This window comes from Aspergillus udagawae (genome assembly GCF_001078395.1).
Source record: "Aspergillus udagawae IFM 46973 DNA, scaffold_1, whole genome shotgun sequence".
Lineage (NCBI taxonomy): Eukaryota > Fungi > Ascomycota > Eurotiomycetes > Eurotiales > Aspergillaceae > Aspergillus > Aspergillus udagawae.
In genome coordinates this window covers 761227-778509 of record NW_025091264.1, presented here as the reverse complement: position 1 = coordinate 778509, position 17283 = coordinate 761227, and the positions used below count along the sequence as shown (strand labels likewise).

Sequence of the window (17283 nt, the reverse complement as noted above, 5' to 3'; positions counted from 1 at the left end):
GAGGTACAATATTAGAATTCCGCGGCGATATCGGAGATTGGGCGTATGGGCTGTCCCATTGAGCGCGGTGCTCTGCTCAAACGGATGAATGATAGAATCGAGGGTTCGATCGACTTCGTAGTGAGCAAAGCATGAAATATACTTCGATTGCCCCTCGCAGGAACGGAGGAGACAATCGAGTCGACCAAAGTAGGATGGAAGGTCAGGTTATAAATCTCGATGGGGGGAAGCCTTGCGCCCGCAAATCTGTGGTGCGGATTTCGGGGAGAGGTCGCCCAGCTCCGGAGAGCACCTTAAGTCTTAAGTGGTCTTGGCCGATCTCGCGTCATAAGTAAAGGTATCAACTAACTATCAAGATTTGAACAGTGGCCACTTGGTTGACGGACAGTGCAGTGTTTGAAGCATAATTTCAAGTCATGTGGCAGTCTGAGAATGTCTAACAATATACCGATCTAGCGATATTCAGGACGCAGTACGTAAAATCACAACCGAAGCAAAGTTCCCCGCAAGTAGTCGAAGCCAAGGTACAAAGATAGAGGTAACATGAGAAATTCTAAGTATTGCCCCTTTTGAATCCAATTTCAGCATCACTCTTGAGTCAAGCATAACAATCTGTTCTAGCCATGTCTGAATGTTATAGGAGACAGGATATAGGAAAAGAGCGGGTCTGGGTGCCACAGGTGACATGTGCAAAGCATTAAATCAAGGCTGTATGGGGTATAAAATGAACGCAAAATAATACAAGCTGAATTGAGCTCTCATGCGAGAGCCCATCTGACAGATGTGGATTAATGGGAAATTTGGAAAAGAATGAAAAAAGATGCAAGCTTCCATCCTGGAAAACCGGCCAGGACGTGAAAGACGGCGCTGATCACCAATTCTTGGAGCTCTTTCGCGACTTCTGGCGAGCCCGGTCGGCTTCGCGAGCAATGAGCTTCTCAATCAGATCTGGCGCAGCGCTGGAGCTTTGAGAGTCGCTTGACGAGAAGTCTGAGCTCGTTGCACCGATGGTCAAGTAGCCACCGGTCTCCTCCAGAGCCAATGGAGTCACAGGTCCCGGGCTGCGTAAAGGGTCTAGCCTTGGGGCAGAGGGACTCGGCGAGAGCGGTCGAGAGGGTGCCCTGGAGAGAGTGACGCTTTCCACCAATTCTCTGTATTGTCTCAGCGTGTCACGAGAGCTTGAAGAGGTCCAGTATGACTGCTGTCGGGAATGCCGGGGCGACGGAGGTTGTGCGGCCAAACTCTGGGTGTTGTTCGAAGGCTGGTAGACAGCGGGATGGAACCGAGGCAGACTGCCGAGATGGAAGGCTGGCACAGACTTGGCCGAGTTGTGAGGGCGGGAGCGTGGTGGCTGTGGAGATGCGGAGCGGGTTGAGGGTGACATGCTGGGCGACATGACCGGCGAATAGAACGAGGAGCTATCAGAACGCATTCTGGAGGATGGCTGATGGTAGGAAGGGCGGCGATAGCGGTCACTGTCCAGCCTTGACACACTCTCGCGGTTCCTCCAAGACTTGGACTGATCAGACTGCGGGAAATAGTCCTTTTCAAAACGCCCGGTCAACGGGGTGACGGGCAGATCTGAATCGTAAGGACTACTCGACGGTTTTGGTATGGGAATTGGACGCGAGGCAGAACGGCTGAGGACAAGAGTATCAGACAAGTCTGAAATTTCCGAGGCGGGCGAGCGAGGAGACAGCGGCGATGGTGGATTATATGTGGATGAGGTCGCTGTCAGGTCACGCAAGGACGACAGTGAGACTCGAGTGGGGTGACCGTGCTTGGCGATCAGGTTTTCCAGTTGATCTCGGGCTGAAGCTGTTGAAGGACGATGCGAGGGTGACCAGGAGGGCGGGGAGAGATTGGCTAAGAGCACGCGATCAGCGAGAATGACCAGAGAAATGAACCAGACATGCCACACGTGTAGGGTGGAGATTGTGTCGACGGTGCCAACACAAAGGGGGAAGTAAACAAATCATTGAAAAGGGATAAGATGAAACGCGGACCGTCCGCATCTAATAATGCCAATGAGAGCAACGGATAGTCCGCTAGGAGAAGGTGGAGAAGAGGGGTAAAAGATGCATCTGTATGGACGGATGGAGTGGCCGCGGGCATGCGCTTGAAGATAGACGCAGAGGACAGAAACAAACGGACAATTACTTACTGCTGAGCAAAGGGGGAGAGTGGATTGAGCTCCAGGAGGACGGATAGAGAGAAGAGCTTGAGGACGAGGAGGCCGAGAAGGAGGATGGTGGAGAGGCTGCCATTGAGGCTTTTATCCTTTTCCTTCTTAGACGAGGATAGTTCTGTCCCTGGCCGCGGGAAAGATGAGCCCACATCAGCGTGCTTGCCCAACTGGGTAAGGGTGGAGAGAGACGGGAGATGACAACAAGGAAGAAATTATGGAACCAGGTACAGGAACGGGTATCGAAATGATCTCCTCTGGGGTGCCCCCGTTTCTTCTCAGACGCAGCAACCGCCGACACAATTCTGAAGAAGACGAGTTTTCTTGACTAGGTAAGAGAGACGGATGTGCTCGCTTCTCCATACAAGGAAACAAGTGCAGTGATTCCATCATCATCTTGCGGGGAAGCGATCGAAGGAAAATCACATAGCCAAAGAGGGCCATCAAAAATTTCCGACAACAAAACAAGTCGTGACATGGCGTCATGGCGGAGCTGCGGGTACCTGGCAAAGAATTGGGTGGACGGAGGGCCAGTATGTTACGGTACGGTACGGATACCGCCCATGGTACTACCCTTGACCCCCGGGTATTGGCGGATTTGCCCCATTCTTTGCCCAATCCAGCATCCACCACGCAAGGGGTAAAGCGAAAGAACAAGGACATGCATGCCTTCTCCCAAGGCAGATGGAGAGTCCAAAAGGCAGAAAAGGGTGTTTCAATGCAGAGACAGTGGATGCAGAAGACATATCTCACTCACCTGCGACATGATTGCAAGCCTCAGTCAAATGATCCTGGCAATGGTGACCGTAGCGGGTCGAATTTCTCCCTTTCCCAAAAGCTGATTGGTTCCTGATTTGGCAAGCATCCGACGGGCGCTATTTTCAGGTCGCTTGCCGTACGAACCGAAAATAGGAAGAAGGCCAAATTAGAAACTAGGCGATGACGCAGTCCAGGAGATTTGTGGCTTGGAAAAATGTTGGTTTAAGTGATTAATCAATGACGACCTGCCAGGGAAAACGAGCGGGTTTGCAATCAAAGTGTTGAAGATCCGTTGTCAGTGGCTTTTTAGGAAATGAAGAGGAAAGGTAGAGGCAAGGTAGGTAGGTAGGTAGGTAGGTAGCATAAATGCATAACACAGACGACGCATATGTCAGGTCGTACGTGGTCTGACAGATGCAGGACGACGAATGAGGGGCTTAGTCAACTGGGCCTGTCAGACGGCTTGGACTAGGCATCAGCAAGACAGTGCACTACACTGTCTTTGTAAGGACAGGACGAAAGAAGGAAAGGTCTCAGCTGTGGCTGACAATCTTGCCCGAGACCCAAAGAGATTCTACAACACTCTGCGCCAACGAGACAGGGTGAGCTCTGTCCTTAAGAGCTAATCGGTTGCCTTTAGGAGCGTCGGGATTTGTCTGCACCATTCACTAGGTTTCGCAGATAAAGGAGCATTGTAACCACACGCGCAAGCAGCGGGTGACCCCGAACCCTACTCACTGAGCTAAAAAAAAAAAAAAAAGGTGTGGGAAAAAACAAGGCAGAGGCAGTCATCACAATCAGCGTCACAATAAGTGAGTATGAGGACTCACTTGAGAATTATGCTGAATAGCTGGATGACTCTGAATTTTACTGGATTTGGACATGGATTGAGACCGTTTCCCACCATCAAAGGAGCCTAGAAACCGATAGTGGGACATGGTCGATCTGCCGGGGTCAACAGCGAAGATGACTGGCAGACTGGCAGTAAGAGGCGTACGTACGGATACTAGCTGAGACCTACTTTTTGGAGGTAGGTTGGCAAGGAGTACTGAATAATGCTGAATGAATAGAACAATGAGTATAGACCAGGTTGAGTACTGCTGCTAGTGTCGGTGCGAGGTTTCCATCCTGATGCTGGAGTCGAACTTGACTCATTGCAGACACAAGCTCTGTTCATACAAGCAGCTAGGAGGACCCAATCAAATCACTTTCATCGACCACACTAGCTACCTGAGTCGAGTCAGGGAAGAGGAGTATTAATATTTGCTTTTCCGAAGACGGTCTTCCTTCCTGTCGAGGCTATTATGGTTCTGATCACCACCATCCACAGGGTATCTGAATCATCCACCTAGCAAGGCGATCAGCCGACTCGCCCACCTCCACAGGATGATCCACCCCCGCTTGAGCGTCCTTGAGGTCTGCACGTTAGGATTTTTCTGGCTAATTCACCATCTAGTGCATCATATCTCAAACAAGGTCCAATAATCATGAGCGGATGTCTGTTCCAAGTATCTGAAAGACGAGCGATGACCAAAATGGTTCATTGCCACTGTATGTCCTGGGAAGTGATATCCGACAGAAGAAATAAGTGCGAAGGCAACCTAACGAGTATCCATCTACTCCGTACCTGCTGCGAGATGCTGATTGGGGTGCACCCAAGACTGATCGACTACACTGTCTGAGTTGAAGAGCTCCTGATGTCTTGCTACACAATGGGTGCGATTGGTAATAGACTCGACCACTCAACCTTCATGGCTGGGAAAATCCCCTGCGCAAAGTTACAGTCAACTGAACGCGCCAATCCGCTGCGCTCTTCCCAGATTCCAACAACTCAATCACAGCCTCGCAGCAGTTCGGGCAAAGCTAAGCCGTGCAAAGCAGGGAGGGCGATGCAAGACATTGCACCGTCTCGCATTCACACAGTCTCGTGCTACACATAGCTCCCTCTTTCTATTTTAGCACGATCTCGATCCGGATTCTGCAGAAACCGGCACATCATACCGACCAGTCATCCTGATTTGATCCCTAAACGGGTTCTCGCATGACCTAGTGGGTGTGGTGACTGCGGTGGCCGGCTGAGCAATATCAGTAAGTATGCTGCCTTGCAGCAGGAATCTTACAAGTGGTTGTCTGGGCGCTCTGGACTCTAGAGAGCCATCTGGCTCTGGAATCGGTTAGGCTCCAGGATTGTGGAATTTCTACTGCATACTGCAGGTCAACGGGTGCCTACTGCAGGTGCTGACATGTGCGCCGTTGAGGCAGCGAATCCTGATCCTTGAGCCAGCCATGTTATTTGCAGGCTTTCTAGGATGATTGAGGTGTTCTAAGTGGTCAGGGATGAGCTTTATGATCATATGGCATTATGTTATTGGAAGATGGGACATATTTGGTCTAGGATAGCAAGGCATTCGGTTTGACAAATAGTCTGCAATAGTTGGAAACTAGTGGTGCCCTGCAACCTTTTTTGGTTGATATAGATCGTCAATACTCTTGATCTCCTCCTCCGTGAGCTTGAACTCGATCGCTTGAATCGCCTCATCCACTCTCTCCTTCTTGCTCAACCCCACAATCGGCGCAGTGATGAACGGTTTGGACAATGACCACGCAAGACTCACGATGGTCATCGACACACCGCGTTTGCTAGCAATCTCCTCTATCTTTTCGCTGATCTTCCTGTCCGTCTCGGTAAAGGGCTGGCCCATTAGTTTGCCATTCAGCGATTTCCCTCGCGTAGTTTCCTCAAACGCTTTCCACGGCCGGGTCAAGAAGCCCATCGCCAGCGGACTCCACGGAATCGCACCCATCCCGAACTTGGCACACGCAGGAAACATCTCGCGCTCCTCCTCCCGGTAGATAGGGTTATGGAAATTCTGCATGGTGATGAACTCGGTCCACCCATTCATACGCGCCGTATACTGATACTCCAGCAGCTGGTGCGCCCACATCGACGAAGCCCCGATATACCGCACCTTGCCTGACTTGACAACATCATGCAGCGCCTCCATCGTCTCCTTCACAGGCGTGTTGGGATCAACCCGGTGGATCTGCAGCCGATCAACATACGGCAGGTCCAGCCTCTTCAGACTCGCCTCGATACTATCGAAGATGTGCTTCCGGCTGAGCCCGTACTCGTTCACGTAGCCGGCATTGTCGCGTTCTTCGCTGGACATGAAGAGGGGATACTCGTTGCCGCGACCGACGGGCGCCCACACCTTGGTCGCGATGACGATGTTCTCGCGCCGCCAGTTGTATTTCTTGATCGCCTTGCCGAGAATCACCTCCGAGTCGCCGTTCGAGTAGACGTTGGCCGTGTCGAAGAAGTTGAGCCCCGATCGGTAGGCGTGGTCCAGCACGGGGAGCGCGTCTTCTTCGCCTAGTGCCCAGTCGAAGCGTTTCTCGGGACTGCCATAGCTCATGCAGCCCACGCAGATGGGCGAGACGCGGAGCCCGCTTGATCCGAGTTGGACGTATTTCATTTTGACGCTATATTAGTAATCCCCAGGCTTGTGACCTCTCGACGAAGCTTTGCAGATAGATAATATATCATCTGCTCTCCCGGAAGGCCGGACTTAGCCACTCGTTTATATCCTATTTCCGTAACGGCCAGATTACAATCCACCTTGCTCTGTTTTATTTGGGCAAGAAACAGGGAATCCAGACATTCCCCTGCGTTCAATCCACCAATGAAGCAAGCAGCATAACACACTACTGCAATCGCGGGTAATGCGGAGTGAGCGGGGTAGGTAGATAGCAGCCATTTAGCCAGATGGCAGGATGCAGGATGCAGGATGCACACCTGGTTCCTAGCTCACTCACTCACTCACTCACTCACTCACTCACTCACTCACTCACTCACTCACTCACTCACTCACTCACTCACTCACTCACTCACTCACTTGATACTAGGATTGTCTGAAGATGTCAAGGATCAAGGTAGCTTGCTGCATAATTGTAGAGTCCTGTAGATAGTGCCGAAGTAATCCCGCCTATACTTTGCTGTTGCTCTGGGTCGTCCACTAAAGATACCATCTACATCTACGTCCATTAAACTGACTACAGAAATACTTCAATACAATGTAGATGCTAAGCATGCACAGAGTCCTATGTACAACCACGGAATAAACCCTCCCATCCCAGGGAAACCCCCCAAACAGCCCTGATATCAACATTCGCCCAACATGACGAATGTGGCCAACCCGTGGGCGTCAACCTATAAACCCTCGACTCCGTCGTCACCAGCCAAAATGTCCACAGAGAGCATCTAAAAAAGAAATCCTAGAAAACTTCAGAATGTCCCTCCGCGGCTTCCACACAAGCTCCGACACTATCGTCCTCAAAGACAAACATATTCTCAGCAGTCGCTGCAAACGGCCCGACGGCACCTGGTCTTTCTCCGAGATCGATCTGAATAATTGTCTGGGGAATAGTAACGGTAAGTTACGATGGTAGAGGTTGGGCTTGGTGCGCTGGGCTGAGGAAGTGCTTTAGGGAAGTTTGTCTGGGGCGGGGAGTCGTTCGCGGACAGCGCGTCGCAGGTGCATCTTGCGTTGGAAGGGGAAGAGGGGAAACCCATGTTGCATGCGCAGCTGAATGACCGGCATGGGAGTGTGCAGTCTGCGAGTGTGAATCTGGGAGAATGTATTCAGAATGAGGCGGGGGGATTGGAATATATGCATTGTTGAGGTGCAAGGGCGTGTGTATTAGAACTATGCGAGTAGATAATCAAATATACAGAAGTTAAATCATCCCACGATACCCGTCCAGCCATTGTCCACCGGGATAAGGGCGCCGTTGATGAGTTTCGAGCCCCTGCCGCAGGCCAGGGACAGGCATGTGTCGGCTACATCGTTGATCGCGCACATGGGCGCTTTGATGGCACTTAGGATCTCGACGGCTTTGTCTTTGCCCTCGACGTTGATGCCGGCGTGGAAGGCGTCGGTGATATTAGTGTTCATGCCGCCCAGCATCAGCGCATTGCACCGGATGCCTTTGTTACCGTAGAAGGCGGCCGTGTTCTTGGTCAACCCGACAAGACCGTGCTTGCTCGCTGTGTATGCTGCGCCTACTTGGAGTTAGCAATAGGAATACCTTGGTCGTCGGAGAACATACCCGCTGCCCAGCCGGCCTTGCCGGCTACAGAGACGATGTTGACAATGCATCCATCAGTGGTAGGTTGCGCCAACATATTCCGCACAGCCAGTTTGCTGAGTAGAAATGGGGCTGTGAGGTTCACGGCAACCACCTTATCCCACAGTGCCTCGTCGAGATCTCCCACGGGATCGAACCTGTCCATGATTCCAGCATTGTTGACCAAGGTGTCTAGCTTCCCAAAGTCCGCGATGATCTCCTCAAAGAGAGTTTGAACGGCGCTTGCAGAGGTTATGTCCGCCTTGATAGCTTTCAATCGACCAGTTTCCCCCAGTTCTGCTGAAGTCTGCTGTAGTCGGTCCTCGTTGACATCGCAGATCACCACGTTTGCGCCAGCCGCGAGGAAAGTAGACGCAATGGCCTTGCCCAGCCCGCCAGCTCCACCGGTGACCAGGCAGGTCTTGCCAGCAAGTGAGTCTTCAGATGATCGGACGAGCATATTGAGTCTTGTCAAACGCGAAAAAGGACGGAAGACCCAGCCAAACATCCATCATGCCTGGTTGTGGGCTCTTAAATATTACTCAAGCTCGTGGAAGTCCTCATCATTCAGGGAATTCTGGGTACCCGTTAATACGCAATACGGCTCGCTAATGGTACGCCATTTCCTTTTCAAGTCGAGAGCCTCGGATGTAATGGCGCGTCCCCAAAGTATACAGCCGTTCAAAGGTGGGGATACTCCGCCCTTGGAAGCGAACATCGTATTGCGTATTCGGTCAGCGGTCACATGACGGACTTGACACCGTTTGTGCCATATTCCTCCTATTTGCTCTTTCAGTTGAGCACACGCCCCCCAATCAAAGTGTACGGTGCATAATACTTAGCCAATGTTCCTATAGAACTCGTGACCTCGGTTTGCACTATGTGTTGAGTTGTTTGATATGACTCGGCGAAGAACCGAACATCGGAGACCGAGCGATTTGGCAATTGCCGCTTATCGGCCTGAACTACATTGCGGTTGTCAGGAGGATGAGAATCTAATATAAGCCAGGCATCATAGAGTATCATGATAGAGACACTTGGGCATAATTGTCGAACTTACTACTCGGGAGTGCCGGGTTCTAGTGCAAGGAATAATCATCACTAGCAGCAAGTCATCCATCAGTATGGCCTCCTTTGCGTAAGTCATCGAGTTCGTGTTAGTTGAAGACTCTTAAGTCCTGACTACCAACAGGAGTAATACCTTTTCTCACCATTTATATGCAGCTTTCCGGCCAACATACTCAAAACAGCTCTACTCCGCCGTGCTTGCATATCATAGAGGTCCATCAAGGACAGCCCTTGACTTGGGAACAGGCCATGGTCTAGTCGCTCGCGAGCTCAGTCCACATTTCCAGCGGGTCCTCGCCAGCGATCCATCCGCAGGGATGATCCAAGAGGCGCGTCAGTTGTCCACAGATTTCCCAAACATAACTTTCCACCAAGAAAGAGCAGAAGAGTGCCCTTTTGCTGCAGATGGGCAAGTAGACCTAGTAACCGCTGCGCAGAGCGCGCACTGGTTCGACTATGCCAAGCTGTGGCCGGAGATGAGAAGAATTGTCCGATCAGGAGGCACGCTGGCTTTCTGGGGTTACAAGGACCACGTGCTCGTGTCCTACCCCAGAGCAACCAGTATCATCAATGAGTATGCATATGGGCAAGATCCTTGGCTACTGGGAAGCTACTGGCAGCAGCCTGGTCGGAGTATAGTGCAACAGAAATTGCGTGCTGTTCAGCCGCCGGTCGAGGACTGGGAAGATGTCTCCCGTGATGAGTATGAGCCTGGAGCAGAGGGAGGGACACGGTTCATGCATGCGAGGATAACTTTGGGTTCCATGGAGGAATATGTCAGAACATGGAGTTCGTTTCACGCATGGCAGAGGAAATGGCCGGATAGGATGAGGAGGGCTCCCGGGAATACCGACCAACGTGGTGATGTTATTGATGAGATGATGGACAAGATTCGAGAGGCTGAACCGTCTTTCCAGCGAGATGATTGGAAGGATGTGGAGGTGGATGTTGAATGGGGGAGTGCGTTGATTTTGGCGCGGAGAAGATAGCCGCTATGTCGCACCTATTAACGAAATGGATTCAAATGGAAAGATGAAGACGTTCCCTGACAAAATCCCGACGATGCAAGGCCATCTTTTGGGTGAGTTGAAGTAGATACACCTTGGTTAGCCAAGGGCGGATGCCCACGCCCTGTCGATGACATCCATACCCCCCCAAATATGAAGCCACACATCTATTAACTACGGTCATATATGGTGCTCAAGCCAGAAGCAGTGGAAGAAAATGATTGTCTTCAAGAAGACTCTTTCCGTTCGCTGCTGAGAATCCATCATCCGGGCCGTCTATGTTGTGTCCCATCTAGATCCCTCGAGCTACTTATTCCTGGACTATTCTACCTTCATCAACAGCTGGTACAAATTAACCAGCATCATCTTCATCCAAATGGCTCAAATCGCAACTCCTCCAACAAATTCTATCACAATCCGTGAACACAAACCTGCAGACATAGACTGGATAGTCTCCCGCCACGGCACCCTCTACGCAAAAGAGTACAAGTTCAACGACAAGTTCATCGCCCTAGTCTCAAAAATCGCGTCAGATTTTCAGCAAAACCATGATCCTACCTCGGAGCGCTGTTGGATCGCGGAGCGCACTGACAAGACCACCAATGAGCCAGTGGGCAGTGTGATGCTTGTCAAGGACGTCGACTCGCCCGATATAGCCAGACTGCGCCTACTCCTTGTGGAGCCGAGCGCTCGGGGAATGGGAGTCGGAAGGACCATGATCAAGCAGTGTATCGAGTTTGCGAGAGAGATTGGATATAAGCGAGTGGTGCTCTGGACGCAGAGTATCTTAGGTTCAGCGAGGAGGCTATACAAGGCAGAAGGGTTTCAGTTGGTGAAGGAGGAGGAGCATGAAGGGTTTGGAACGACATTGGTAGGGGAGTTATGGGAGCTGGAGCTAGAGAAGAAATCTCTGGACGCATAGTACACTGGCTAAATGTGTTCCGGCTTTAGTTGATCCCTGCGTAAGGGATAATGAACTTGATTGCTGTCGCTATACTTCGCATGAAGGTAATCCAGCAATGTGATAAAGGAAAGGTGCTTTAGTGTACATCTCTGTCTTATTGCCTAGTCATACTGATCAGATCATAAGGCATCACAGCCTTGTGAGTCCCTCAACCGGCGCCGAAGCTTGGATCACATGGGAGCACTTAACAAGGAGTTTTACACAGGTAGAGCATGGAACAAAGCACCAAGATCCAGTAGATCGACTTTGATCTGATCATTCGTGCCGCAACCGCAATATGAGAACACTCGAGAGACTTCAGGCGCCACTGGCAAGCGTAACGCAAGAAACTACAGTAGCTCTTGACAATCTAACCCTTAACTCCTACTCGAATTTGAGCCACCGGCTGAATACCGCGAATCTGGGGTTACACGTATCACTCAGGCAAGAATTTGCTGCTCTCTGGCATGCTAAAGACCGGTTCGTCTGATATTGGCCAAGAGGACTTCTAAGGTGTCTTCGCAAGTCCTTCAGGCAATTCTCTCTACATTGCCGCTAGCAAACGTCTCCACAGTACTATGACCGTCTACTTTATCTGAGCATTCGCTGCTGTTGCCTACCTGATGAATTGTGTTAGCACTCCTGGATCCTGATTGATCACCATCCCCGAGAAACGAATACTTTTTCAGTGTGATGATGGCTCCGGTGAGGACCGGATGACCTGTCCAATTGTAAGGCTGGATACTATTGAAAAGAAGTGGCTATTCGATATTTCTTCCGGTTCGTCACCTGTGAAAGTTGGATGAGGTGAGGGTGGAGTAGAGCAACGGCGTTATCAGAGCGAAAACCACAGCACAGGTTCTTCTTGACAAATGCAAAGACACTCCACGATATCTCCGCACTTTCTCACCTATGCCGGACCCATTATTAGACTATCTCACATCTCTCTTAGCTGATTTGGCTTTTCTCGATTCCCCTCACGATCATTCGACTTGAATCCTGAACCTGACCCACCTGTCATCGCGGAGACCTTCTCGATTGGGAAATCTTGGTCGACTATCTATCTTATCCTTATCAAGCCTTCGCTCTCTACCTTCAACCCTCATGGTGTCTCCGTCTGTTGTGCTATCCGAAGGGGTGACTCCCATCCAAGGGAAGATGCAGGCTCGTGGAGGCGTTCGGGAGGGGGAGTTAAAGCTTAAAAGCCCGTCGCCTTCGGCAGGGTCATTTCATCTCGAACCCAACTTCTGAATCTTGCAAGAGAGAGGTATTCTGTGCCTACTGTCATCATGGTGGTCATTGAGGAGGATAACAAGCAAGTCTTTCAGCCGACAGCCGGAGAAGATGTTCGTCTTGAGAATCTTGGCTATGAACAAGGTGCGAACACTGTCCCAAGTGCATGACTATACTGACGTAGAGCAGAGCTCAAGCGGACCTTTGGTCTGTTGGGTATGATTGGTTTCAGCTTCAGCGTCGTCACATCGTACGCATTCTCCCTTTCTCTGTCTTATTGTGGAAATACATGCTGACTTATCAGATGGACTGCCTTGAGCGGCGTCTTTATTGTAGGAGTCACGTCGGGTGGCCCTCCGGTCATGGTATTCAGTTTCATCGGCGTCAGTCTTCTTACACTTGCAGTTGCGCTTCCCATGGCGGAGATGTGTTCCATGTACCCTGTCGCAGGGGGACAGTACTCGTGGGTGGCCGCTCTAGCTCCCCCAAAGATCGCACGCGGGCTGTCATACATAAGTGGATGGTTCATGCTTATAGGTATGTCGGTAGATTCTCAGTCATTAGATTCTTTGCTGCATACTTATTTGAGGCAGGAGTTCTTGCAATGGGTGCCACGAACAATTACATTGCAGCCAACTTTGTCCTTGGAATGGCCAATCTCATCTTTCCCGAATACACCATCGAAAGATGGCAGACTGTTCTTGTCGCGTACCTCGTTGCTTTCATAGCGGCCGCCATCAATATATGGGGCCCTCATCTACTCAACCGCATATCACGCTTCATCCTGGTCTGGAACGTGGGCTCCTTCCTCATCACCATGATTGTCCTCCTGGCCACAAACGACCACAAACAGCCCCCAGCGTTCGTTTTCTCCGAGTTTCAGAATTTCACCGGCTGGGGTCCAGCGATGGCCGCTATCGTCGGGATCCTCCAGTCCTGCTTTGGGATGTGCTGCTACGATGCACCCGCACACATGACCGAGGAGATGAAGTCCGCCTCGAAAGAAGCCCCCAAAGCCATCATTCTCTCCGTCGCACTTGGTGCAGTCACCGGCTTCGCCTTCCTCCTCACCCTCTGCTTCTGCATCGGCGACATTAACGAAACAGCCAGCACATCCACCGGCGTACCCGTCATTCAGATTTTCTACGATTCTACCGGCAGTAAAGTCGGTGCCTGCTTTCTGTCTAGCATGATCGCCGTCATTGTCATCGTGGCGGGCAACAATCTGCTCGCTGAGGGCTCACGCTCAGTCTACGCGTTCGCCCGCGACCACGGCCTGCCCTTCTCCAGGGTCTTTGCCAAAGTTGAGAGCAAGCGCCAAGTGCCCGTCAACGCTGTGCTGCTGACATTGGCCGTACAACTCGCTCTGGATGCAATTGATTTTGGCACCACGACTGGATTTGAAACTGTCATTGCGATCTCAACAGAGGGATTTTGTATGCCCCGATATACCCCGTCCTATTCTCAAAACCCTGCTGATCCTCTATAGATTTATCATACGCAATGGCCCTCTTCAGCCGTCTCCTCGGCTACGTCACTGGCCATCAGAAAGAAATGAAAGGACCTTTTGCTCTGCCGCCGTGGATCTCCATCACTCTCAATGTCCTGGGGCTTCTCTTCCTGCTCTTCGCATCCATTACTTTCAATTTCCCGACCTATTACCCCGTTGACAAGAACTCAATGAACTATACTTCTGCCGCGATTGGCGTGATTGCGCTGATTAGTCTGGTTACCTGGTTCACTACCGGTCAGAAACACTTCACTGGACCGGGAAATATGAGTGTTTTGCATGGACGGGAGGAGGTGGTTCGATCGGAGGCAGTGGTAGAGAAGAAGTAATCGCGATGCACATTGTATATATGTTGTATAGATATCAGAATCTACAGAAGCCAACACTTGGTGTTGACGGACGATGCCGACACTGATCAGTAGACACAGGCAGGTATGTCTGGTGGAAGCGAGCAATGAGTGAGCTACCTCCGCAGCCGCAAGAGTAGTCGTCTCCAGTCGTCTCGTATATATGGCACCTTGGCCAGCCCCAATCACCTCGAGGCCGCTAGTGCCGTCGTGGATTGAAAGCAGTTCATGCGTGGTACAGCCGCTAGCCGGGTTGGCAACGTGCATTGCTCTCTTGTACAGAGTACACTGCCAGGGGCTCTCCAATTAACCGACACTTATACGAGAAACTAATTTAGATGAGCTCCCTTGAAAGAAGCATTCTCTGCTTTCAACCAATGTTTCTCATCGTACAGTCTAAACTGTTGCTGCAACTATCAATCGACATTTTCTCTCCCTAAGCCCGCTTCCTTAGGCGGCGACAGACTGGTCGATAATACTACTTACCACCTGGGAAAGGACGGCAAAAGACAAGGACCCATTCAGCCGAGTTTGTTGGTTCGCGCTACGAATTATTCTTTTAGATCTCCCAGATTTGCCCACGCTGCAAAAATTGTACGATGCATCTCCCGGTGTCGCAGCGTTCCTTCGCAAAAATGACTATCTATTTGCCGTGGTTCTAGACGATACCATCGGAGACCCAGCTCGCGAAAGAGGCCTACTGCCTCATGTTCAGGATGCAGCAGGCTCTTGATTCTTGCCTGGACCTGAACGGCCAATTCACATCCTCAGCACGTGAATGCCAAAGCTGCAGAGCCACTGGAGGAGCCATACACAGACATTCTAAGCATCCCGTGATACGTTAGGGAGCGGGTTCCCCAGGAACAGCCCAATTGAGAAGACAATATCCTGGTCCACGTCGTCGGCCATTCTTTGTCGGCTCCTTGCCTTAATGACCCGCTTGCAATGCATCGCGCATGCCTGCTTTCATTCAAATGATTGCTAGGTTCCTGAAGTTGCGGGTGGAGCATTTGCCCGAGAAGACTATATACATCAATAGGGCGAGTGTAGTTGACCGTAGTCAACGCCCTCAGGGAATTCCTTATAATCCCATTGATATCGGACCACCAACGTACTTTGCGGTCGTTATACATCGATGACGGATGAACAATAGGATAAGGTAGAATGGCTATTACTCGTGGCGATTCTACCAGAGGCTCACAGTGTATATATGTGTGCAGCACGCACAATTTATCCCCTCTCAGATACGTACGTTACTCTGCCTTTCGCGAGCCGAATGTTTTTCGCCTGGTCTTGGATACTCTCAGAAAGTGATTGGGAGGAAATGTTAAGACTGCAGGCCGTGACTCCACGGTATGACGAAGCAGACTTTGATATATATGATCCATGGTTAGCTAGGGGTGTCGCTGTATCAATTCCCGCGCATGAAACATAGGACGATTCCTATGTCTTCAGAAGTCAAATCGCTAACATGATATACGCCACACTGGAGTATCGCCATGGGTGTGACGATCGATCCCAATGAAGACAACAGAGCGAATGGATAGACGCAAGTAAAGTCAAGATGCAATCCCAGACCCATCCCAGTCACTGAGTCCTTTATTTTGATTGCGGCACGGAGAGATGACGGAATCGCAGACGGAAATGAGGAGTCGATTTTGTCACCAAAGGCAGTTATCGATAAGCACCAACCCCACACCAGCTATCTTACTTTTTCTCTCCAAGACTTCTCCAATTTTCTCAGATCAGAACTACACCTACACAATCGACGAATTTTGTAAAAATAGACCCGACAGGTCACTACATCCTCCATCATGGTGCGTCACTATCCCATTCGCTCGATATCCTCCCCACACCACCCACTTCAGGCATGCGCTGACCACAACCACAACCACAATCCAGCCTCACGCCGACTCCTCCTACTTCTCAACTTCCCAAGAACCCACTAAGTCGGAGGTATACGCGCAAGTCCTCGAACAAGCCAAAGGCCTAGTAACAGGCCAGCGCAATTGGGTAAGCATCCCCCCCCTGCTGCCTCACCTCCACAAGTTACCCAGCTCGCTAACACAACTCACAACTACAGGTCAGGTATTCACCCTAGTCCCGTACCAACCCAAACACACAGGATCTTGGTCTGCTAACAAACACAGCAACTTCTCCAACGTCGCCTCCCTCCTCTGGCACGCCTACGCCGCCCTCCCGTCCCCCTCGTCCTCCGTAAACTGGGCAGGCTTCTACATCCGCCAGGATAAATTCCCCGCGCTCGGCTCTTCCCAGAATACACCAAGCAGCACCACCAATGTCCTGCTGCTGGGACCATTCCAGGGCCGCCCCGCCTGCCAGGAGATCCGCTTCGGGCGCGGCGTGTGTGGTACCGCGGCGGAGAAACGCGAGACGGTGATTGTGCCAGACGTGTTGAGTTTCCCGGGCCATATCGCCTGCGACGCGAGCAGTCGGAGTGAGATTGTGGTGCCGATTTTGGCTGGTGGAGAGGTGAGTTTGTTGACTCCGATGGAGGGTTGAGGTGTGCTGTGTTGTGTTGTGCTGTGTTGCTGATCGGAGGCGTGTAGACGGTTGCGATCATCGATGTTGATTGTACGGAGCCGGCTGGGTTCGATGAGGAGGATAAGAAGTGGCTGGAGGAGCTTGCTTCGCTCTTGTCTGAGTGTTGTGATTGGTAAGTGTGCGTATATACGTGGTTTGATGTTTGGCTGGGCTTTGCTTCACAAGTTGAGGCGTGTCTTTTCTTGAGAATATTCTCTACTTCGAACTATGGTTTGGAATTTGGTTTGCGCATGGCATTCATCTGAGTGTATGAAGAGTTATAGTTTGAATAGATCATTGAGGTAGGTCTATTTGTTCAATATTTCAACTGTACCATAGCAAGTTTCCGCTCATTGAGCAAAAAGGGGAAGAGAGTCCTCAGATCAAGTGAGTTCTGCAAAAGCAAGGTGGTAACGAAGTATCCTAAGCACACCTCTGTGTCTTGACAAAGATAGTCTATGACTGTATAAGCATAACCCTGAAATTCTATCCCATCGTTCTTCGAGCAAAGTGAATGTCCCATATCCGTTGGATAAACGTATATAACCAACGCCAGTCCC

At 50.9% G+C, this 17283-nt stretch overlaps 8 protein-coding genes across 8 annotated transcripts; 5 read left to right on the top strand and 3 right to left on the bottom strand.

Moving 5' to 3' along the window:
- Positions 1-871: 871 nt before the first annotated feature.
- Positions 872-2267, bottom strand: Aud_000251 (uncharacterized protein; the record flags this gene model as incomplete). The annotated part of the gene is made up of 2 exons (XM_043285766.1): positions 872-1866; positions 2165-2267. The coding sequence occupies 2 exons, from the start codon at positions 2265-2267 to the stop codon at positions 872-874; spliced, it is 1098 nt and encodes a 365-aa protein (XP_043141701.1).
- A 3118-nt stretch (positions 2268-5385) lies between these two features.
- Aud_000250 (aldo/keto reductase) lies at positions 5386-6420 on the bottom strand (the record flags this gene model as incomplete). The annotated part of the gene is made up of 1 exon (XM_043285765.1): positions 5386-6420. One exon carries the CDS (start codon positions 6418-6420, stop codon positions 5386-5388), a length of 1035 nt encoding a protein of 344 aa, XP_043141700.1.
- Positions 6421-7234: 814 nt separating this feature from the next.
- On the top strand, positions 7235-7626 carry Aud_000249 (CVNH domain-containing protein; the record flags this gene model as incomplete). The annotated part of the gene is made up of 2 exons (XM_043285764.1): positions 7235-7376; positions 7433-7626. 2 exons carry the CDS (start codon positions 7235-7237, stop codon positions 7624-7626), a joined length of 336 nt encoding a protein of 111 aa, XP_043141699.1.
- A 60-nt stretch (positions 7627-7686) lies between these two features.
- Aud_000248 (SDR family NAD(P)-dependent oxidoreductase) lies at positions 7687-8531 on the bottom strand (the record flags this gene model as incomplete). The annotated part of the gene is made up of 2 exons (XM_043285763.1): positions 7687-8006; positions 8054-8531. 2 exons carry the CDS (start codon positions 8529-8531, stop codon positions 7687-7689), a joined length of 798 nt encoding a protein of 265 aa, XP_043141698.1.
- Positions 8532-9195: 664 nt separating this feature from the next.
- On the top strand, positions 9196-10128 carry Aud_000247 (putative S-adenosylmethionine-dependent methyltransferase; the record flags this gene model as incomplete). The annotated part of the gene is made up of 2 exons (XM_043285762.1): positions 9196-9209; positions 9264-10128. The coding sequence occupies 2 exons, from the start codon at positions 9196-9198 to the stop codon at positions 10126-10128; spliced, it is 879 nt and encodes a 292-aa protein (XP_043141697.1).
- Positions 10129-10522: 394 nt separating this feature from the next.
- Aud_000246 (GNAT family N-acetyltransferase) lies at positions 10523-11068 on the top strand (the record flags this gene model as incomplete). The annotated part of the gene is made up of 1 exon (XM_043285761.1): positions 10523-11068. One exon carries the CDS (start codon positions 10523-10525, stop codon positions 11066-11068), a length of 546 nt encoding a protein of 181 aa, XP_043141696.1.
- Positions 11069-12378: 1310 nt separating this feature from the next.
- Aud_000245 (putative GABA permease) lies at positions 12379-14161 on the top strand (the record flags this gene model as incomplete). Its single annotated transcript, XM_043285760.1, has 5 exons — positions 12379-12466; positions 12512-12572; positions 12627-12859; positions 12916-13758; positions 13812-14161. 5 exons carry the CDS (start codon positions 12379-12381, stop codon positions 14159-14161), a joined length of 1575 nt encoding a protein of 524 aa, XP_043141695.1.
- Positions 14162-15993: 1832 nt separating this feature from the next.
- Aud_000244 (GAF domain-containing protein) lies at positions 15994-16860 on the top strand (the record flags this gene model as incomplete). The annotated part of the gene is made up of 4 exons (XM_043285759.1): positions 15994-15996; positions 16082-16192; positions 16268-16672; positions 16750-16860. 4 exons carry the CDS (start codon positions 15994-15996, stop codon positions 16858-16860), a joined length of 630 nt encoding a protein of 209 aa, XP_043141694.1.
- Between the last annotated feature and the right edge of the window lie 423 nt (positions 16861-17283).